Below are 24,403 nucleotides of genomic sequence, written 5' to 3' on the forward strand. Positions count from 1 at the left end.
TATTAAACCCACACATTCGTAGCATTTTTAAAGTCCTACTCATGTTACGTTAATACGTAAGATAGAAACTTTAGCACGCGTTTGTAAAGCAAACGTAATTCTTTTTTTATTTATTTCGTGGCTTCACAAGAAAGTCTCTTTTAAATGAATTGACTGATTTTATTTCTTTGCAAAAATCATGTTGCATCACCCGAGAGGCATTACATCTATTGCTTAGTGCAGCAATAATTCAGACTAAATTTGAATGTGTTAGGGACAAAACATGATTTAGTTTTTTTTTTTTTTTAAAGAATACATCTGTATGCATTTTAACTTTTTAAATCATCCATTTTCAAATGCTAAAGCTTTACGGTACATTTACTGTATTGCAGTACAATGATACCAGAGTTGAATTTAAACTGGACCAAATGGACACTTTTCTATCAACACGTTTTAAAAAAACACATGCTTGTCTTGCGACAATTTATTAACCGATTTATTGCATCAAAGTTATATAGACTTAAGTCAAATGTTTGGCAAATCAATATTTACCTTAGAAACTAAAAAAAAATACAAGCTTAGCTAATGTTTCATTTCGTATTTGAGGTGTTTGCGCAAATTTTTTTCTTGATTTTATAAAAACATTAGTGACGTGTACCTCTATCAAACCCATGATTTCTACAAATGTGAGAGTAAGAAAATATTTCCTTAATGCAAATACTGTACTTTACATTATTTTATTTGCATTTAAAATATCAAGCGTCACCACTGATTTGTTATCCAGGCTGACTGCCGCATAATTGTACACAAATACATCAAGATACACCATTAAATGAATCGCTACTCTTACTTTTCCATTTTAGTTACATCACTTAAAAGAGCTACACACCTAAAAATGAATTAATGAGGATGGTATGCAAAAATTTAATTTCCTCTGCAGAACAGCATCCGCATTGCACTTTCACTGAAAGAAAATGTAAGATGGTTTTCATGGGCGCCCAAACAAACAATTAAACACTCGTCCTAATAAATTGAGTGTTAAAGTGTAGTAAACTATACGCATCAGAGTTGAGGTAAGTATCTTGCTCTGGCAAAATAACCTCAGCCATTCCACAACACATTTTTCTTTTGGGTTTGCAGCCACAAAAACAATTGAGAGTATAAATAAAAAATGATCGATAAGCAGAATAGAACAGTTCCACATCTTAAATCCACTAACACACCGTTTAAAAACTGCTATCTACTGAAATCAATCTTTAAAAACTGAAACACCTATTGCTGGTCCACAATTTGCTTGGGGCAATAACGGTGTGTCCAGATTAGAAAATGGAGATACTGGCACCCCTCCTCAATGGGACAAAATATTTCAAAAACTTCCGTTTCTGCACACAGTGCCGTTAATGTTACATGGGTAGGCGCTGGTGGAGAGGGTTAAGGCCAAGGCTAACGCTTCAAAGTGTCGCCGGGCTGTGTCGGACGTTATAGTAACATCTTCAATCCAAATCAACCGGCCCATCATTTTTTTTGTGGCTAAAACTTTTCGGCAGTGTAAGCGCAATAGGAAGCACCCGCCGACACTTAACCAGCACATTAGTCGTAGAGTTTAGGGGCCTCAAAATTAACCGCCAGTTTCCTGTGTTTCTTTTTAGAGGCGGAGCCAGGTGTGTGGCCTGAAGCCGGCTTATTTTGCCGAGGGGGTGTGTAGGGCGGTTGCGTGTCTGCTGCTTGACTCGAGGTTTGCGATTGACCAGAGGCTGTGTCCTGGCCTTTCTGGGTTTGATTTTTGGCCACAGTGCGGGCTGCAGAGTAGAACTCTCTTGTGTCTTGATGCTTCTTGTTGGCCGACACTCGCTTTTTAGTCACCTGTCCACATTCAAGGGCAAAAAAAAAATGAAGTGAGCATGAAAGAAAATTAAACATGCACTGGGGTGGGTTTCCACCCACATTCCAAAAACATGCATGGTAAGCTTATTGGACACTTTAAATGCCCCTAGGTATGGGGTGAGTGTGCATGGTTGTCCGTCTCCTTGTACCCTGTGATCAGCTAGCCACCGATTCAGGCCTCTGGGCCAAAGTTAGCTGGGACAGGCTCCAGCACTCCCCATGACAATAGTGAGGATAAAGCGGTTCAGAAAATCAGATGAGATAAGACTACTTAATGGATTCTGCATCTGATTCAGTGGTAGTGTGTGCTTTCAGTACCATAAAGCTTTTTAATTCAAACCAGTAGATAAACATGTCCACCCAAGGAGACAATTTCTCTTCAGGATCTAATGATGGTACAAAGCATTGTGTAATATAGAGCATTTCTTACTCAACTCTAATTTAAGTGAGCGTTGGTAGTACCCTCATGTACCACCAGGACTCATTTTAGGACTTATTACATATATTTTTTTGCATTATATTTACTGGATGAAAAGTTAAATAGGTATCGGTAAAACATATCTTAAAAAAAAAATCTGATTGAAAGGGGAAAAATAAAAATCAGCATCCCTAATTGCTAACCTGTAATGGTATGAACTGGTTATGTGAGCCAATAGGTAGAGTCGTAACCGGCTGTGGCCGCGCAGTCCCAGGGAACGTTCCGGCCGCTCCGTAGTATGCGGGTTTCTGTTGGTGGGGAGGCAGCGGCATGCCCCAGACAGGGGCGGGGCCGCAACCCTGCGGGGGCATCAGCAAACCTATGACAGAAAAACAACATAAAGTGGAAGAAGCTAAATTGATTTTACCCAAAAACATTGGGTAAGACCTCCAACTGGATAGTAGTCCAAGTCAATTGATTACCTGACTGGTTAAAGACGGGTGGCATGGCTCGGATGCCAGGGGGATGCATATGCCTCATGCCGTGGATCAGAGGGGGTTGGAGAGGGAAGCCTGACCCCAGTGAATTCTAGAAAGGAAAATGGTGGACTCACGTCTAGTCTCGAAACAACATGAAGTCATATTACAGAAGACAAAGTTTTAATTTGGGGTTATGTTGTGCATTGTTCGACAGCAATAGTTCTGAGACTTTACCACATTACAACCTTCCAAATGACTTGACTCATGCTGACGAACATTAAAATACAGTAGCAAAGAAGGCCCAAGTGCTCATCAAGTCAGATGAATCTTAAAAGTAACCTAATGACATACACCCTCAAAGTTAGTGAAATTACTGTTTTTCTGCATAGAACAAACACATGAACGGAAATTCCCAAGTCATCTAAGTAATTTTCCAATATTTTGAAGAACTTCATGCATAAGAAGAAGAATTTTTCCTATTTTAAGTGTGATCTTTGTAGTCTTTATCTTAAATTTAATTATTGTTTGAATGCCATTATATTTGCAAATGAATTCCTTCTGCAAATGGTAGGCTATGAAATTGGTCACAAAGTTAAGTCACAGTGTGTTTTGTATGGCGGGAACTAAGGTCAATAATATCAGGCGCACCGCGCTCTGAGAAAACCATGTGAAGTTCTTGAGACAATTATTGGACACTTACCAAACATGATCAGTGTTTTCACATTCTGTAAGGTTAATATCATAAGTTATAAGAAAATTAACTCACACTCGGTGCCAAATATGTACTACTTTCTAGTTTTTACTGCCCCACTGTGATTTGCTCACCTTAACATCCAATTCATTTGACCTGTGAGAGCTAACCAGTGCCGCCAAATAAATGTATAAATTGCCCTTCTAAAATGGTTGCCAACTCCTCATCTGCATAGAGGGATTACTGAGTGAACCACTTTAACCATACAGTCAATTGAAAGTTTGTCACACATACCAATCTTTGTAGCGCAAAGAAGGCAGCATTTTCCTTTGCGTCGTTTTCTGATCGACATTGAGGCCCATGAAGAGTCAAACCATTGGACAACTTAACCTGACAGACCGCAACACCCTGTGTACACAGACAAGCCACATTCAAAGATATCAACAATTCACTCTGGTTGGTCACGAGGATTTTTTTTGTCTAGCAATTCTGGCGATATATATACTCAAAACAATAGGGTCTTGCACATATCGTCAATGAATGAATGAAATTCCTTTCATTACTTTAAAAAATTACCAGTTATATATTAAGAGTGGAGCGGCACAGTGGACAAGTGGTTGGAGCTTCGACCTCACAGTTCTGAGATCAAGAGCTCAATTCTTTACTGTGTAGAGTTTGAATGTTTTCCCCAGGATTCCGTTGGTCTTCTCCGGATAATCCGGTTTCCCCCACATTCAAAAAACATGAATGGTGAGTTGGTTGAAGTGCCACTAGATATGAATGTGAGCGTGAATGGTTGTTTTTGGCTATCAATTCAGGTAGCCCATAGTAAGCTTGGATACCTTGAGAGGATAAGCGGTATGGCATATGAATGAATATTATGAGTATGAACTACACTATACTGCGGTGAGCTAATAATTCTAAAATCAATCATGGGGAACGGCCATTATAGTTCCTTACGTTAGCAAACCAGTGGTGTGATGATTCAACAATATAAACACAAGGTGCAAAAACAAAATGAACACAAATCTTAAAAACAATAACTACTACAGCGTACTTTGCCCTAACTAACAAGGATTAACATGCCATTATTATTATTAACACTTACAAAAGTTAGATACGTAAGCTACTTCAGAATAGATACTGTTAAATTTCAAGGTATAGTGTGCATTGCTCACACCTGTGACCGTTTTGTCAAGGCAAAATAAATGGATATGGGGGAAAAAAAGACACCAATCATTCATTTTGAATCTTTAAAAAATCCTAGTCTGGGGTTAATTCCCACTCAGTAAGGGTTTGATTGTGAGTGATTGTTTCATTGTGCCCTGCGATTGGCTGGCAACCGATTCAGGGTGGCCCCCTACCTGCTCCCCGTTGTTTGCTGGGAAAGGCTCTGGCAACCCCGGCGACCCTTGTAAGCGGTATAGTAGATGGAAAAAATGAATGCCTAAAACATACTATATTGTGGCAAATTTTTAAATCAGGATATTAAATCACCCATATTGTGATAGTTTTTCTCCATATTGCCCATCACAATTCTACACAACCATTATGCAAAAGATTTTACCTGTCTGTTCTGTATAAAGCTGAACTCTGGGGGCGCCATGCCTAAAGAAACGCATACACAGGCCAACTCAGACACCTTGCTGGCCATCAAGGTGTTGGGCTGGTTAACAGGGGTAACCGGCACATGAGAAGATGAAGCTAATGCATCTCCAGGAACATTCATTATTGCAGCTGTTGGAGGAAAAAAAGGCAGGAATAAAGCAACACCCAACAAGTTTACTAAAAGATATAAGTGATTTATATTTTGGAGAGATTTTACTAGCTGAAATGGCAAAGAGAATAGCCTAATTCCATTTAATGTGCAGAGGTACATTTTGTGCCCTTGGCTACTTTTGCTTAAATAAAAAAATGCCCTCTTTTTTTCCCTACCTCTTATAAATTACAGTTTGTCTGATACATAAATTATTCAATTGAATTGCTGACTTATATGCCCGGCGATTTATAAAGGAAAATCTAGTGACCAGGTGAAACTTTTTCATGCCACTGGATTCAGACCATGATTAAAGTATATATTTACACACAAGACCACCGTTCAGATTGTAAAAAAAGGCACCTATTTTTTGAGACTTTCTTCTCTTGCTTTCCTTCTGATTGGGAGCAGTTTCCTGTGGGGAACGGCTTCCTGTTTCAGTGCAGTCAATTTTAAGCATCTCCTTCAATACCATGGTGCCCTTCTATAAACAAAAATAGTCGAAGAAAATTGAAAAACAAACCAATGCAGTTTTCAAATTCAATTGCATTGGGTAATACTTTGAAATAAAATTAAAATCTTCACCATTGCAAAAGACTGTGGTGACAAAGGCCCATCAGATTGGGTGGTGGGTGGTTGTGAAGGGACTGGACCATGATTGGCTGGACTCTGTTGGCTGTCCTTAGAGATTTTAAGGCTGGCTAGCAGGTCTTCAAACTCAGATGACGGCTGCATGAATAAAAGGTATTAAAAATCCAATACAATGAAAAGTAGAACACCTCTGCAGACAATGTAACACTTAAACAAAGCTTCAGTCATTATTGACTACTCTGTATATTCTCCCTCTGAGAAATACCTTGCTAACAGTGTTCTGCTGAGGTAAATTGGCAGTATTGGCGTCGTCGTTTTTCTTCAACAATCTAATGAGACCAACAGAGGCCTGGAAAATATACAGAAATATATTTCGTGATTTATATTAACAAACAACAAATTACCACTTTTGTTGAGAAAAAGTGTTCAAGTTTTTCCAGAAGTTAACATGAACAGTGATTTTAAATGACAGCTCTTATTACTCTGTACATAATTAGTGTGACCTAACAGAATTAACTGAAATTAAATGTTTATAATATCTAGGGATGAGTTTTGTACATCACTGAAAAAGCTTTTTGCCACAAGCCTATTCCCATCATTTCTCATAACTTAGTTACACAAGAGGTGCATGACCTGCCTGTCTCAGCATTTCAATGGAACTTCAGTACTGACTTGAACACGCAAACTTTTTCCCCCCAATCTAACATGGACATTAAATTTGATTAATCAATAATATACTTGGAGGCTACACGACCTGGCATTTATATGCATTCTTCTGGTGGACAGGCCTAGGCCACACAGGCTTTTTATGACTCAGACCCAAAATAAAACAAAAACATTTTCATATATATCGATATTTTTAAATGCAAATTTGTCCATTAACTATTCGAGGATTTCTCATGCACTTTCACACATACAGGTGAAGGTACCCTCATCTTTACTAGTGAAGATTTTTTGTAGATATAACCATGGTAGCCAATTGTCCCCAATTTGCCTACTTTTCACCTGTGGGACATTCCAAACAGGTGTTAAATAAGTGTTCACCAGCTTTATCAGGCTTTATTGCCACCTGTTACAGCTCTCTTTGGAATTTAATTTTCCACTGGACTGTGCACACAGACACACACAAAAATACATGTACGGATATATGTATAAAGAAAAACATACATTATTTTGCCACTGAGCAGGAGGGCCAGCTCCTTGGAGAGACTGCCATACATCGACATAAGCCTCTTTACCCTGCAATGAGTGCATAAAATAAAACACATGGGACAAAATGGTTCTTCTTTCCATCCGTCAGTAAATACAAAAATCTTCAAACTAAGTAAACTCACCTTGGCCTGTTGTTTCTGGACGGGAGCCTTAGAGGTAGCATTTTTGCTGACTTGGTAGGCCGGCTTCACACCACTGTGTTTGTGGTTATGCTGAAAATTAGGAATGAAGGGGTATTAGTGGAAAACAGAATGGTGTCGGTACTTTTTTATTAGAAATGCAAAGAATCTCATTAATGAGAAAAGAAATATTTTTTTACTTGCGTGGCAATGAATGGTGAATGTGGCGAGTGGTTAAGGCTAGCTTGGTGATGGTGCGCATTGAAGTTGGGGGCAGCCGCTGGCTGAGGTTTGACAATGGCGGTGAGTTTGTGGTTTGCGGGGTCCATCCGGGCACCATGCGATAGGTTAATCAAAGCACATGGCGGCAGGCGGTAACAACGAGGAGATGTGCACCTGGAAATATCAGAAGATAAAGTCTGTTCATGAATCTGAAGAGGATTCCAAACTTTGGTGAGAAATGTGCTCTTTTTGGATGTAAAATGAGGGGTGAAAGGAAAGTGATAGGCTCAACTGCAATGAAAATTATTTAGTAATGTGACATTAATCACCTGATGTTAAGACCACCGGCAAATTCTTCATCAAACAGCACCTCATAGAGAACCTCATCTTCACGCTCAGCTGGAAGGCAAAAATGTGAGAACAGTATTAGTTAAAGTTTTGTTCTTTCTGAATTGTGCATTTTTCATTGCCCATAAATCCAATTGAGAAATTCTAAATGGTGTCATCACCTCCTTGAATGCCAATGATAGTGCCTCTTAGACCCAAAGGGACAGTGAAGCTCTCTCTGGCATTGATGACTCGGTCAAAGAGGCGATAATCTGAATCAGGGTCGGGGACCACACCCTGTTGCTGTTCTAACGGCTATAGGAAAATGCATAATAATTTAGAGCTTTTATTCATGAAAGAAATGTCACCAAACTAACCCTTGACTCAAAATTGAGATTGAAAATATCACCAGAGAAATACAAATAAAACAAATACTTATTTCATAACACAAAAACATACCAACTATTTATTGCGTTAGAAAAGACAAAACTTATTGGAATGAGATCATTCTGTTTCTATGAATAAGACTACCAAAGTACTGAAAGAACAAGTAGTTGAATATTATGGTAGAAAGAATGTGACCATTATCAAATAAAATATACGAACCCTAAACAGAAGATGTGGCTTGACAGTGACACGAACTTTTTTTGTACTCTTCTTGACCTGTGGAAGATAGATGCATAAAAGTAAAAAAACATGGTAAAAGAAACGCTAAAAGATAGAGATGGGAAAATAGAGTGCTTATAGGAAAATCTAGTGTATGCTAAACCTTCACTTTCTCCACAGCTTCCTCTATTTTCTCCACAATTGCAATGTCCAGTACTTGCAAGTCACACGATGCCCTGCTGATAGAGCTGACGGGGTGACTTTTCAACCATGTCATGATTTCAGCCACCTTTTCAGTCCTGTGGATCATATTGAAATTATATTGAAAAAAAAAAATTCTATATGTGCATCCTCACAGAAAAATGAGCTCTAAATATGAAACAACTTTCCGATCAAAGCAAATCTCTGATATCACAATACCAGTGATAGTAAAGGAAGTAAGTAAAAGTAAATGACATGAAAATATGAGAATCACTGTTCTGTGATAGTCCTAACCAAGATCTGCCCGAAAACCCTGCGGCAGAACCTTTAACTCTTAATTTACTATATAAGCATAGTAGACTATAGAAGCAAGTGCAAAAATAGGCACTAAACGGCCAATTTCACTGGCCTTAAAGACCTTTGCTGACGACTGCTCTCGCTTCCAGAAAATGACGATCAAACAAGTCTGATTTTGTCGGAAACTTTAGTCTCCCAAAGTCATCACTCTAGTGGGAGCTCAAGCAATGTTTTTTCCAAAACGCAAATGTTCATCTTTCAATATATCAAGCAGCCCGATGCTGGCAGTCAATACAGCAAGGCATTGGGCCTATACTGTATTAAGGTTTGTTGACATCTGAGGTTTACCAAAGCTAAAATAATTTTAAGGCCGACATTATTTATCCTTTGGTGGATGAAACCTAGAAAAGAGGGATCTTAATTATAAATGACAGTAGGTAACCACAAGCGAAGTATTACCCATTATGGTCTTCTCCAGGCCAAATGTCATCTTCATAAAACACGTCATCGTGATTGTTTCTGGAAACTGTGTCAAAGACCTCTGAAAATCTGTAAGTTTCCAAAATCATGCTGAAGAATTTCAATCTAATTCCAATAAATTATTGAAAATCACAAATAAATGACAATTACCTGTCCAAGTATTCAGCCAGAAGCTCCACCACAGCTGCAGAGTAAAGCCACTCTTTTTCAGTTCTCTTTGTGTAACCAGGAACCTCCTCATTTTTTTTGTTGAATTTCAGGTTCAGGCCTACATTAGCTTTCTGTTCTCCACATGGACTATAAATAAGACAGACGAGTGATTAAGGTTGATTTATTGAAGTGCGTTAACAAGACAGTAATCCCCTCACTTATTGCGAATTCACTACTTTGCGATTTTTTTACGCTGTTAATTATTTTAAAAAATATATACATTTTTTGAAAGTTCATAAAAGTGAAAATACATGCTGAAACTCGTAAGCGGAAGCCACTTTTGCTACTAGGACTCAGCACTGTAGAAAAAAAAGCTAAGTTATGATGGGGTGACCCTACTTTTTTCGATTATCGCGGCCATGTCTGGTCTACATTAACCGTGATATTCAAGGGATTACTGTAGTGTGTGTGTTCTAAATGTTAGTTTCAAGAGTGAATACTTTTTTTTGGATCCTCTGCCAATGAAGATACTTCCAGAGAAGCGAGACACAAGGTAACTAGTGATACCAAGACGAGATGCCACAATGTACCCAGGACTGTACTTTACACTGTACTTCTATGAATACAAACAGAAATACAATCAGAAACAACTCTTTGAAACATACGTTTATAATTCAGTGTGCCTTACATGTTGGTTTTGGATTAACACTTCAAGTTGGGGTTCATATGGCACATTGAAAACCACGCGGATACGCCCGGCTTTAATGACATCACTCGAATCTTGCACCTGTTCAGAAGGGATGTCAAGCAGTGTAAATGCAATTTCCATGAGTGGATGAAAGCCAACATATTAAGTGTAGAAATTGCAGTAACTGACCTCGCCCATGGCGCCATAGTAAGGGTTCCCCACCATGAAAACGGTTGTGTGTGGAGGATACAAATCTCCTAAGCTATTAAAGCAGGTTAAAAACGAATAGTAGGCCTCAATGTCCTATAAAAAATGAGCACAAATCTTATGAATAGATGATATGAAATGCAGTTTTCCTGTGAAATTTGGTGAATGTGACTTAAAGGCTAATGTGGCCTGTAGTCCAAAACGCAGTTATGAAGTTCAAAGGTGTTGGAAAGACTCACATAATCTATCGTCGTCAATGGCATTGACAGAATAAAAGTAAATCATTATAACAATGGCATTGAAACAAAAGTCCAGAACATTTTCAGAATATTTCAACAGTTCATCAAGAGATTGGTAGTCAAAACAGTTTACTGCTGCTTTGTTGCTATCCTGTGAGAGTGAAAATATGTATATTTAGACGTGTGCATGCTTGCATACCTTGACCACAGTTTGGTAGGCAAAAGGAAGGATCTGCTTAGCCCACTGTTTCTGTAACTCTACCACGCCATCTGATTTTGGGACGTATTTTCTTCCTGTCAGCAGCTGGCCATATAGAACCACTGCCGTTTCATTCACTATGATTCCTTTCCTCTTCAGGTAGCTAGAAAATATGATATGTTTTGAAAATAAATTTCCAAAAAATCAAGTGTGCATGGTCGAGATAGATGGTTTATTGTAGCAGTAAGACCAGTAAAACCCAATAAATTAAGCAAGGTTCTACTTGTGCTTTAGTACTGTTTTTGCTCTACAAGCATCTGCAAATGCTGTATTACAGTAGATGGGTAAACAATATGATTTTTTTTTAATGAGCCTTACTGTTCTGTTATTCCTTGGACGTCTTTCACCCAATCCCTTTGTATTTTGTCTGAGAGGTAAGTAATTTTCATTGGGGGTGGGGAGGAAGGCCTGTCGTAGGTTTTCTGGACCCCAGGTGGTTCTTCCAGAGAATACCTTTAAACCAATAAAAACTTTTATTCAAGTTCAAGCTAAATTACTTTAATTTTAAATGAGAACGGTGCCGTTTAAAGATCCAAAAAAACACCTATCAATGCAATAAAACAACAAAACATTCCCAAAAATGTCTTACTTGGTTTCTCCGTCTGATATGGCAACGATGCGGGCTTCCTCTAGATGTGGCCAGTTGACAAACACCGACTTCCCCAGTACTTCACCAACAACATCAACACCAAGCTATGAATTATAAGACAGAGGTAGAGACAGATAAGTGGGCGGCTACAACAACATTTGAATTTTTGTGGTTGTGGAGTGCAAAGGAGTTGAATTGTACTGTATCACACAGCCTGAGTGGATGTTTCTATTATTTCACACCAATTTTGCAGTCACCAGAATTAACCAAATATCAATGAAATTAAAGTATTAAACACCGTGCAGAATAGTGTTGTGAACGGAGAGAAGCGCTTACCAAAATTCTTTTCTCACTTTGAAAGATCTCCAGCATCATATTCTCACCTCTACTACTTTGCTGGAACACCACCACACCACTCTTTTTCATACTGAACTGTGAAAACATAACAAGGGGGTTAAGCTAAAAAAATGCTATTTGATTTGCTTAACTGTACTGTCTAAAACGTATTGTTTGGATTTCTTTTTTGACAGAAAGTACACCCGCACGCACATTAATGTTTTTTGACCTCCAAAAAACCCACACATTATAAATTCTCGCTTATGAAATAGCTACAGTGCACCTTTAAGAGAGAATAGTTTTTCAAATGACATAGGAAGACTAACTAATTTTTACTGACCCTTCACTTCAATGTAATTTTGATGTGAATCTAAAAATGTTGTGGGTAACACTTGTACTGTTTTAACACTAAAAATAATTTGGAATTATACATAAAAAGTATTCATTTGACATTTGGCCAATGGCACTACGGTGAAGATCCAAATTCAAAATGATTCGTTGACAGCTGGCAGCAATGCAACATGCGGTAGAACTGAACGTTATAAAAAAATAGGTTAGTGGGGAAGACTTCCATTTCCTTTCCAATGGAAAACACATCACAAGTGATCACAAAACCAGTTATTTAGCCATCCATCTATAGTACTAGTCTCCTAAGTGATGATAAACTGTGTCAAATGTGGTAGAGTATTTCATACCGTGTGTTTTATGTGATGCAGTGTAGGGAACCCGCAAAAATACAGAGCTGAGCGATCCACACTCCTGCATATTCGGTTTAGTGGAACATGCCAGGCATCCATGGGAATTTTTTCTTCCCTGAAAAAAAGATAGGCAAATTAAAAATTAACTGACATTGGACATCCAACAAAGGGGCTGTAGTATAGAGGCGTTTGATCGTCAAGCTCAAATGAACGTCTTTGTTTGAGGAGCAACTTTCTAATTTTTAGACATGCAAACTACAGGATAAACCCAGAATTGAACCCTTGATCCCAAAACTGTGGTGCCTGAAAAGGTAATTTGATTATTTTTTTTTTTTACCTATTAATACAAACTCTACATTTAGACAACCCATTTTTATTTCCTAATCTGGAAATAAATTTAATGGACTGAAAACTGTGTGTGGTGCATATGCAAAAACAAGAAGGGTCAAAAGATTTTTTGGCACAGCCCAAACCCAACCAATCATTAGCTTTCCTTTAACAGTGCTGCAATCAACGGGTTGATTCTGAGCATAGAACAGCTGACTAATGTGAAATGAGAGAATTAGAATTACTCTTTATAAAACTAAAATGTCCAAAAATGCATAGGAACAAAAATGAACCACCTCAGTCCAAAGTACTGCGACCATTTTTGTCATATACCTCCCACGTGCCCCAAAAAGTGGCCATACTCTGTCATACAGTACCATGTGGTTAAACTACACAAACTCCCAAGAACCAGTACGATGAAACTCTAGTCCTATAATGTACTTTCTTACAGATTCCATTTTAGAAACCTTAGCGAGATTAGTCCAATTAAGGGGTGACGGTGATGATGTGTGCACCTACCTGGCTTGACAGTGGAGGATGTTTGGGAAGAGCTGAGGAAGGGTGGAGGTGTATGTGAAATCTTTCTCATGGTCATATGTATAAAGAGCACACTCCGTATGATGATTCCTGGCGGTCTCCTCTTTGGTCAGTTTAGAATTGCAGAGGTCCATGGCAGCTAACAAACACCTCTGTTCATAACAGTAGAAAAAAAAATACAATTTTCTAAAAGGAATGGATACTTGATGAAAAAAAATAGTAGTCAAGGATACATGGTATTGAAAATAGATGGAATGCATGGAACATACCTCATCAATAAAGGGAATTAGAACAACAGCCTCCCACTCCTGCTGCTTGCCATTGAGGTCTGTTTTGAAATCTACAGGGTAATATTCGATAATCGATGACATTTCACTGGTCATCAGGGACTGGAAAATGCAAAACAAAACCAAAAAAAATTACATTCATCACGTTGAAAATATAAGACAGAATGCATGGTTTTTGGCATTTTGTGGTTTTTGACAAATCTGATCTCTGAAGTCACAACAACAGACTGTGCTTACAAATCGGATTCCCTGAGAGTTGGGAAACTACAAATTGTTCATAAAAAAAAAAAACGAATTGTATATGTGGAAATGCCTAGTTATGAAATTGACAAACAAAAGCGACAGGTCAAAAAATTGGGACTTAAAATATGTATAATTTCAAAGGCTAGGTATTGTGTATTTTTCATTAGGATAGTGTCATTCTAAAGCGAACTCGGGTAATAATTTTAACCTAAGTTGATTTCTGAATGCCATATTTTCATAATAAATTGAAAATTGTTTAACATCATGGTTCTCTCAAATGGCTGGCAACCAGTCCATCATGTAGTCTTCTGCTGGCATAGGTTCTAGCACAATGCACTCCTGACAAGAAAAAGGGGTGTTGAGAATGGATAAATGAATATCCAGGGGCAGCCAAAAGGTTGAGCGGAGCCAGGTTTGTTGGAATCCAATGTTCCTTCTAAGCTGCGTGCGTGGGCAATTGCGCACTACTCTCGTCTTCTCCGCGAACAGCAATCATATGAAGCGCACAAAAGAAAATTCAACCTTTTTTTCCCTCCATGATGGCGCCGTTCACGCGGCAGCCAGTGGCAGTAGCTCTGTCCACTCTTGTTTTTCGTGTTTTACAGGCCTTCTTTTTTTTTTTTTTATAACATTTTAATATTTCTTAATACATTCGTTTTTTACTTTACTGTGCAAATAGAAGAACAAGTGATGAAATCGGGTGAGAACTGTCTAAATCTGCGGTGTTTGGTTGTGTATGTGCGTGTGTGTATGTCTAGTATGTGTAATTGTTTGTCTTCAACCTACACAATGGACTATAAATGGAAATTAGCCCTGGGCTGCAATCTTACATATATAAGTTCTTTAATATGATTATAAATATGTTTATTAATATGTGCTATCCCTTATTACATAAATCAAAGCAAAATCATGGACAAATATTGCATATGAATGGAAACTTGACTATCTCAAGTGACACGTTCACCAGAAAATCCATTTGAACGAGAATGAGAACTGCGAAGGACAGATGGGTAAAATATGGTAAAATTTAAGTCGGATTTTTGCATATTCTCATGGCATTTATGAAGATGTTTTTTCAGATATGTTTTCATTCATTTCTGAACCACTTTATCCACTTTATCACTCCCGGGGGGTGCTGGAGCCTATCTCTGCTGACTTTGGGCCAGGGGTGGGGGACACCCTGTATCGGTGGCCAGCCGATCGCAGGGCACAAGAAACGGATAGCCATGCACACTCAGACCCATACCTAGGGGCAATTTTAGAGCGTCCAATCAGCCTACAATGCATCTTTCTGGGATGTGGGAGGAAAACAAAGTACTCAGAGAAAACCCAAAGGCCCAGGGAGAATATGCAAATTCAACACAGATGGACCGACCTGGATTTGAACCCAGGACCCCAGAGCTGTGACGCCAACGCACGAACCACTCATTCCCTAATCATCACTAATCATTACATTTTATTATTACTAAATCATTTATTTACATGTAGTAGACATGCACCTGCTAATGGCAGGTGTGATACTGGTGTGTGCCCATAGCGAGCAATGATGATGTTGCTCTCACTCAACGGTGCTCGGACATTTGGTCGCCGCTCTTTGGTCCCCGTTGGTCACCGGTCTTTTGGTCGCCGTTAGGGTTATGGTTGTCAAATGCACTTAGATATTAAACCTTAACCCAGACATGGGCAAACCATGGCCCTCGGGGCACATCCGGCCCGCCGACGTTGTCCAAAATGTTTTTTTCCCCCCAAGATGGCGCCGTCACGCGGAAGCCCGTGGCAGTAGCTCTGTCCACTTATTTATTTTTCATGTTTCACAGCCCCTCAATCTTTTTTTCAAATTACATTCTAATATTTCTTAATACATTGTTTTTTACCTTACATTGTACTTTATACTTTTTACTTTGATGATAAGTAATGAGTATGTTAATACTTTAGTCCTTTTTTCAGTTTATGTTTCATATGTACTATTAGCTCCAAAAAGTGAGGACCCACCCAGAATCGTACCCTCGACCACAGAACTTTGAGGCCGACGTGCTAACCACTGGTATGACGAGGGTCTAACGTTGGATAAATTATTCAAAGCTATTATTCACATATTTTATAGCATTCAACTTTTTTGTGAATTCAGTCTAGATATGAAAATCACAAAAATGTGCTTTAGAAGTTTTCATTGGGTGCACCAATTAAATTTCAGTCCTCCATGTTGGAAAAAGCACTTAAGCCCAAATCTTACATTTAAATCACGTGATAGTCACTTAAGACACAGTTCAACGAATGGTATGAGGTTAGGCTAAAAGGGGATAGGTTTGTGTGTGTTACCCTGTAACATTCAGGCAACAGCTCCTTGCTGGCTGAGGGTAGGACGGCTAAAAGTTGCTGAAAGGGCATAAAGGGTTTTCCGAGCTCAAAGGTCAGCACCAATTCAGAAATATTTCTGATGTCTGACAAGAAAGGTGCATAGTGGAAAGGGTAAAACCTGGAAAATGGAGGGAAAAAAAGTTTAAGCTGAGGCATGTTAAGGAAAGTGTGAAACACACTAATTAAGATATCAAAATTATACAAGAAGACAAAAAAAATGGAAATACATGATCTTGTTTCTAATAAAATAAAGAAGTTCTCACCAGCTCCAGGATTTAACTCCATGGTAATAATAGTGAAGAATCCACTGTATGCCTTCAACATAACATTTGGCTTGTTTTGACAGAAAATCACTGCAAAGATTGAATGCAAATATCATTTCAGGTTACCTTACATTCACAAAATGATATTTTGACATTTGAGTTGAATTTTCAAACCTTTTCTCTTGTCTAAACACAGTATGTAATGGTAAATCATTTGGGAAAAAAAACTTCAAAATGAACAGAAGTAACCTAATCTGCATAAAATTACATACAATGTGGGATTAATTTTATTCAGATAGATAAAACATTTTTTGTATTCTTTAATGGTCTCTATTTTTAAACAGAAATTCATATTTCAAAGGCCGGAAAGAAAAAGATTGAAAATATTCATAATTGAAGAGCCAATGTTTTCACTATCAACAGTCCTTGCCTTGGAATGGGAAATACGTGTTAAAGAACTGAAGGATATCTGTCATAATCTTTCAAAATTAAGCATATGTGTGAGGCTAAATAATAATAATTAAAAAAATAAAAATAAAACTTACTCAGACACTACATCCACCCCCATTTTGGTCATATAGTAAGTGCGCTTGTATTGTCTGAATTCGGTTTCAAATAGATCGTCTTCCTCTTCACATTCATCTGCAGGTCCTTTTCCACCATCTAAGACTTGATCAGGTGAAGTCAACAGAGCCAGGGGGAGAGAGGACTCCTGTAAACACACATGGTGGAATTGGCTCAATCAAATTTGTGTATGTGGGAACAACAAACAGTGAATATTGGGTACGGTTGGTTTTATCACTGCTGCCCTACCTCTTCCTTTTGAATGCGTTTACTTTCAGCTTCGGTTTCTGCTGCTCGGCCAGCCGCCTCATTCAGGTACTTATTCCCAACTTTACTCTCAAACCATTTCAAGTCCACGAATATTTCACTGAAATGTTCACGGTCAAACTGCACAGAGGAGGAAAAATATAATACAATACACGGAAGACCCATTCATCAGTTTCATTTGGGGAAAAAAGTGTTTTAAAAAAACTAAACAAATTTTAAAAAATGAAACTATCACACACCTCAGCGAGTTTCTGCAAGTATTTTTCAAAGTTTCCAAGGTTAAGATGGCCATTCTCGTTCAGATAACCTGAGAATAAGATAAATCAGTTTAATTCATGTTAAAGAGTAGACTATGTAAGTAAATTTAGAAAAAAAGGGCTTTTTGTAAATGGCATTCGCCTGCCAGCCTGGGTAATTTTCTTTGTAAATTCTGCCTATGAAGTCCTGAAAGGGCTAAACAAAATGTATAATTTTTCTTTCAAGGAGGCAGACACAAAACTGAAAAACATTTCCTGATGAGACGATAAATTCTGGGGATTTAGACATTTTTATTATCAAATTGAATGATTAATTGATAATTAAATATGTTGTCAATTCATTAGTTGCAACTCTTTGGAATACATAAACTGATTATTAAAAACATAACTTCAATCATCAGATTGGTGCTGTATGATATAATGATTTACTGTATATTGTACAGTATATATATATATAATCTACATAACTGTGTATTAATAATTACATACAATTTTATATTGAATATTTTCATGTCTATTGTCCTTATCCTATAGCAATTGTTGTTAGAACCAAGAACTAAACCCACCCCAAAATCCTTAATTTTTCTGATATGTTTGTTACCTCATTTAATAAAGGTTACATTCATAATAAACCTTTTAATAAAGGATAACCAATGGAAACACATGGGAGTTAACAAGCATATTGTGCACTGTAGGCATTTCTCACCATCAAGAGTTGGTAACACACTGATGTATGTCTTATACAACAATGGCAGAGCATCATGATTAATGTGAAGATGTGGAAGATGAGGGATGAAGTCGTTCCCCACTAGGAAGCTCATTAGAATCCAGTCATCGATAATCCGCTCCAAATCATAATCAGAGCCCAACGAATTCTTGAAAAGAAAAAAAGAGCATAATAACGACAGAATTTTTGTACATGCCATGATGTGAGTGTAATACCATACCTTAACCGCAGAAAACTCGTAATTAATGTATTCCCTCATAAGAGACAAGTGAAGCAAATGAAATGTCGTCTCCTCAGGAGCAGTTACCCTAAAGGAGAACATACAGACTAGTATCATTCAACAAGCCTTTATCAAACACAGAAGTAATGGAAATACCCATTTATATAACTACAATAATCTCTTGAAAATATAGTCAGTTTTCCGATGTTTTCTGGTTTCATGCAACATCATTTGAGTTGAAATAAGGCCATACTTCTTAAAAAAATAAAAAATTGATGCAGGTCATTGCATTGATTTCATTGCAGCTATTGTAGGCTTGTCGACAACGGTTTTCCTTAACCATCAATTATAAGTGGCCGACAAAGTAGTCACAGTGGCACATTTTAAATTACACATGCATTTTTCAGTGGAAGTCCCCCATGTTATTGCACATTTGTGCATGAATTCACGCATTCATGAGAACCGTTGTGATTTCCTCGGTCTGACTGCCGCAAGCCGGTGGAGTTAGTCATGAGTTGTTTTTGTAGTAGAGGTGCAGAAAAAACGCAGCCATTCCCGGCAAGATTCCCAGGTAAGCCTTTTCATACTAGTGCCCCAAACGTTCAGTCAAAAAAAGATCCAGGATGGGGGGCACGTACCAGTGCAGCGGCTCTTTGCTCTCTACCCATACCACCCTGGTCACAACCTGTTCCAGCTGCTGCCCTCTGACAGACACTACAGGTCTCACAAAGCATGGACAAATAGACTTTTGGACAGTTTTTTCTCCCAGAGCCATGAGGGCGCTGAACTTGCATTAGCACGACACGCAATCCCTTCTGTGCAATAACTTCGGGGTGTGCAATAACAATTGCGATATCTTAGATTGTGCATTATTCATTAATAGAAAATGAAGCTCTCTCAATAACAACAACAAACCTTTTCTGGGATTTTTTGCCCCCAAAACGGACCTCTTCTCTGAGCAGGGAGAAATTTGGCTCATGACTGGTCAAACCTAACATGATCTAATGAAGAAAAACAACATGGAAAAACTGAGAGATCTGACAAATTGACAACAATCTGCATATTGGCATAAAAACAAATCATACCAGGTCAGCATCCAGGCCATATAAGCAGTGCCTAGTGTTGGGGTCATGGTGTGGTTTGGCTGTCTCTGAGCGTATGAATTCCATGATTTTATGCTCTCCCTCACCGGGGGTCTATAAGATAGATGTACGAGAAATTCTCCACCTCAGTCAATGAACCAGTCTTAGCAAGATACTTTATTTTTCTTAACACCAGTAGTGTTATAAATGCATACACACCTCATGGCCTGAAAGGTAAATTTTGACATTCTGCCAAAGTTTGTCAGTAGAGAGTTTGTTGTGGACAAAATATGTCAGCTGCTCTTGGAGTTTGACCATGAACTCGGTGCCTGAAAGGAGATCAGAGTACATTAAAAGTGCTAACCTTAAGAAAAAAAATCTCTAAAATGTGTACTTTGATATCTCTGTCACCCCATAACAAGACTTTGGAAAAAAAAAACTTGAGTGATGGGGTTGGAATTTTAAGAAAAAATGCAAATCCAAACAATTTCATACATATTCAATAATAAGAATTCACAGCCGTTGCATGATAATTTGTTGATACACATTTGCCAGAAATTACAGCATCTAGTTCTCTTCTTTTTTCATTTTCATATAATGACTTCAACCCATAAACTCTTGGATATTTTGGATGCTTTATTTGTTCTGTTGTATGCTGAATAATAAAGTGCTCACTAGGGCTGGGGGAAAAACAACTTCAATGACTCAGCTAGGTCGACTACAAAAATAGTTTGACTAAGAGAATAGGCAGCAGACTAAAAAGGCCATGCAGAGGGTGATTAACACTGCTCAGAAGATCGCCGGCTGCTCTCTGCCCTCACTGGAAGACATTGCCAGCCCTCGTTACCTCAGCAGGGCCGGCCGGGAACATTGTTGGGGACCCACACCAACCTGGTCACAACCTGTTCCAGCTGCGGCCCTCTGACAGACGCTACAGATCTCACAAAGTACGGACAAATAGGCTAAAGGACAGTTTTTTTCCCACAGCCATCAGGACTTTGAACTTGCGGTAGCACGACACACAATCCCTTCTGTGTAATAACTTTGGGGTGAGGTAACATGAAGGACGTTGGCCGTTGATTTATGTCCTGCTGGCTGACTGAAGGTAAGTGAGGAGACAGTGAGAGGTAAGTTATCCGTTTTTTGTTGGTCTACATCTGCGAGGCAAACTTTTTCTGCAGTCCCCGGGATTTGGTTGTGCTCAGGGGTGATGCAATGCTTCCACTGTTGGCATTCCTCAGTGCTTTTCTCATTCCATTCCTTGGGGAAAGCGCACTTTGTGGAGAAGCACTACCAATTTCGTCATACGCAGCTGGGTATGATGACAATTAGGCTTTTGTCGAGTCAATGATGATGACAAAGCCTATGTCTGATTATTATTAATAGGTTGACACACAATCTCTGTTCTGAGTATCAGCCACTAGCATATTCTTGGTTATGGTCCACACTAATTAGTTTACCAACCCTCGGAAAAAACCTTTATTAGATAATGAAAACTAAATAACTTCCCATGACTGTTCAAAATCTATTAGGCAAACCCCAGTGTTGAAAATGTGACACTTTTTGATCTTTGCTTAATCAACTTCCGTGAGTCCAAACCATTCAGCTTTTCACACGTTTATTTTCCCCTTTATGGGGTGACTGAGATTTGAACCCAAGTTTAACCCACTAGTTGTATGTAGAACTTTGAGGTTCTGAAAGGCTTGATTCATTTTAGAATACGGCTGTTAAAGGATGAGGAAAAAGTAACATCCAGCAATCATATTAAAACAGCATGAAAGATAAATTATGAATAAAGGTGTGCAAAATCAAAGAAAGGCTGATCGTTTTTACAATTAGGCCCGGAGTATTTGAATAAGGAGGAAACTAGTGTGTAGACTTGTACCTGGCGTAATGCAGTTAGAGTCGAAGCGAGCTTCTGTGGGTAAAACCTCTCCTTTTTCCAGAGCTTTTTTGATTTTTTCCTCTGCTTCTTTGGCAGACCTTTATTTACAAACACAGATACACATCATGTTGTCTTAAAAATTAAGTGAGGTTAATCAACATGCGTCATTTCTTCCATAGAATGAAAGAAAATAAATTATTATAATTCTCTTCAAGACAACTTAAAGAGGCTTAAAAAGGACAAGATTAAAAAATCACTTGTATTTACCGGAACCTTCGTCCCCTCTGCTGGTTCATTTTTGCCCTTGGTGCTACACCATCAACAGCCATGAAGAAGACCTTTCGTGGCTTGATGATCCTGAAAAGCACCTCCAGATAATGGAAAATATCTGCAAAAATCTTCTCTTCAGAGATGCGGAAGTGAACGTCTTCATCATTTGGATGAGAACACTGATGGATAATTCCATTCATATCGAGGTAGAGATTGTCAAATTCTGGAATCTGGAAAATAAAAATAAAATTTTGTAGTATTAGAATAGAGGAAATTCCAGAACCTATGTAAACACAATAAGGAGAAGTGGCACATAGTATGGATGGGTGATTGGCTTTCTTGTGTTTTATGCCAAAATGCTAGTGTGGCTTTACCTTCCGTGCTTGATGCACCTAGAAGATGGGTTTGCCCATCTTTCAGATAAGCGGTAGGGAAAATAAATAGACGAGTAGTTCTCATAAAATTGCATCATCTTTGAAAAATGTTTGGATGTTGTAATTTTTATAATTTATAATGTATTGAATGAATGTGCTGGTTTTGTTTTACTTCATCAATTTCGAAGGGCTACGGATATTAAGCAGCTTCACCATTATAACAAAATCAGAACGAAAGGCAATGAGAAAAGTGTTGTGTTGGGCATTTGTTTTAAATAGATTATGGCAACATTTGGTATATTTCACATTTTATAATTTTACAGATAACCGTTCATGGTGTCAATTAAAACCTCCAGACTACTGAAGGACATCTGTCTCAGTCTGAAGAAGATCCCCATCTTGGGGACTTCCTGTGTGGTGCCGGGTTTTACCTAGGTCTACAATGTCTTGTGTGTCTTGCGACTGCAACCAAGGAATTTCTCGAATACGAGATGAAATAAAGTTCCAGCCAACCAATTTTATTTTAACTGTATCTCTTCTGTACTCCCTGTATGCATACGACTGTACACCAACCCACCAGTCTAACACCATCAATAAATTTGCTGATGACACCACTGTGGTCGGACTCATCTCAGGAGGGGATGAGTATGCCTACAGAGATGACGTCAACAAACTGTCTTCGTGGTGCTCGCTGAACAATCTCACACTGGGTGACACAAAGTATCGAATGCCAAATTACGAGTCCGTAACTATCACTTATTTAGGTGTTTTGCCGAGTAAACACAACTTATGGAGAAGCACTACCAATTTCATCACGCGCAGTATCCGGGTGTGATGACAAGTAAGCTTTTTGTTGTTGATGATGACGACGACAGGGCCTATGTCCGATTATTATTATTAGAACACGGAATCTAAAATAAAATGCCCAGGAGTCATTTTGACCACAAGTATGCATCTATGGCAGGGGTCCCCAGACTTTTTCTCACGGTGGAACAGTGAAGCTCTCCCTATTTTCTCGCGGACTGGCATATGCGGAGGGCGACAACTTAAGACAGAAGTGTGGAGGTGGAGGGGGCTGTATGTTCCACGTACGATGTCCATGATGGCAAAAAGTCCCAAGCATAAGTGCAATTATTCATTATTATAATTAATACAGCTTGTCTCATTTCAAGTAGGAGGGCGAGATTGAAAATGTTAATATTTATTTCTCTGACTGACCGGTACTAGCTGGCTCGCGGACCGGTACTGGACCCCGGCTGAGCGGTTGGGGACCCCTGATCAATGGGTTAAAAGTGTGAGTTAAAAAAAACAAGGAAAACAGGAGTGATCGCAATTTTGACCGAGAGCGGGAGTCACCCTAAGGGGTGGGAAGACATGAAATATAGTCTTAGACACTGGTTATGGAAACAGATCGGTCCACGCAATACATTGCGCACGCGCACAAATTAAATTACGAAACACTAGGACATACTTTGCACTCATTTGTAAGATCTTTAGCCCAACACCTGATCAAAAATAACATTCATGGTTAGTTAAATCAGCATTATGAATTAATTTGTAGTAGTATCCTTGATTCTCCTGCACACAACAGAGTTTGAACCACAATACTTAACAAAAGACACAGCTGGCAATCATAAAACTTCATTTTGTTTACATTAATGTTGCAGATAAAACGTAAATGACTCAATCCCTGTGGCGGGCTTTCTAGTTGTAAGAATTATTAGTTTCTCGTCTGTATATATTTTAGTACCGTTTGGTGTACATTATTGAAGAGCGGAATGTGGCGGTCACCTTGTACTTTCCAAAATTAGCGGATCCACGAGGTGACATTTCATCGAACCTCTTCGTCACAACAAAATAATCGAGTCCATTAAAAGTTCCCGGTGGAAAAACAAGCTGATAGCCAAACACTAAGCTAACACTGCAATATGATCGGTACTATTGCTTACCTGATGTTCCTTGACAACTTCACTGAGACATGGATAACGCTCTGAAATCCATCGATAAAACTTAGGGACCCCCATATTGACCGTAAAACCTAAAAGCCGCTCTTTTGCGGCTTTTTCGAACGTGAGTAATTTTAATTGAAATGGTAATTGTAACCCAGTTGTTTCCAGCCGCTACAAACAAGCTAGTTGTCCGTGGTACGTCTGCAAAATGAACCCGCCTTGTTGTTTGTCTGAATCCGTTCCGATCCTGTCGTTATTACGTAGAATGTAGACAAAAAAAACCGGAAAAAAACAGCCACCGTACTTATTAATCATATAGAAAAGATATGTATGAATTTTAAAATAAAACTTTGACTTAACAAAAA

The 24,403-nt window shown here is 38.6% G+C and overlaps 1 protein-coding gene across 1 annotated transcript; it reads right to left on the reverse strand.

The window, feature by feature from the left end:
- Positions 1-700: 700 nt before the first annotated feature.
- Positions 701-24,375, reverse strand: xrn1 (5'-3' exoribonuclease 1). Its single transcript, XM_077724614.1, has 40 exons — positions 24,039-24,375; positions 21,713-21,945; positions 21,446-21,543; positions 19,780-19,889; positions 19,564-19,674; positions 19,394-19,479; positions 18,479-18,566; positions 18,238-18,406; positions 17,514-17,581; positions 17,257-17,394; positions 16,989-17,155; positions 16,444-16,533; positions 16,142-16,298; positions 13,562-13,681; positions 13,275-13,444; positions 12,426-12,543; positions 11,731-11,826; positions 11,395-11,498; positions 11,124-11,258; positions 10,746-10,908; positions 10,290-10,403; positions 10,101-10,199; positions 9,913-10,028; positions 9,413-9,559; positions 9,242-9,331; positions 8,448-8,583; positions 8,285-8,341; positions 7,861-7,993; positions 7,681-7,750; positions 7,330-7,525; positions 7,133-7,222; positions 6,966-7,037; positions 6,064-6,147; positions 5,793-5,936; positions 5,571-5,691; positions 5,019-5,188; positions 3,746-3,859; positions 2,764-2,869; positions 2,485-2,660; positions 701-1,842 (listed from the first exon to the last, which is right to left on the reverse strand). Exons 1-40 carry the CDS (start codon positions 24,111-24,113, stop codon positions 1,570-1,572), a joined length of 5,004 nt encoding a protein of 1,667 aa, XP_077580740.1. The 5' UTR covers positions 24,114-24,375; the 3' UTR covers positions 701-1,569.
- Between the last annotated feature and the right edge of the window lie 28 nt (positions 24,376-24,403).

This window comes from Stigmatopora nigra, chromosome 9 (genome assembly GCF_051989575.1).
Source record: "Stigmatopora nigra isolate UIUO_SnigA chromosome 9, RoL_Snig_1.1, whole genome shotgun sequence".
Classification (NCBI taxonomy): Eukaryota; Metazoa; Chordata; class Actinopteri; order Syngnathiformes; family Syngnathidae; genus Stigmatopora; species Stigmatopora nigra.

Coding starts and splice junctions, on each gene's coding strand:
- xrn1 (XM_077724614.1), bottom strand. CDS start 24,113: ATGGGGGTCCCTAAGTTTTATCGATGGATTTCAGAGCGTTATCCATGT. Junction 19,890..21,445: donor CTCTAACTGCATTACGCCAG/GTACAAGTCTAC, acceptor ATCTCCTTTCAG/GCACCGAGTTCATGGTCAAA. Junction 9,332..9,412: donor CTGGCTGAATACTTGGACAG/GTAATTGTCATT, acceptor GGAAACTTACAG/ATTTTCAGAGGTCTTTGACA.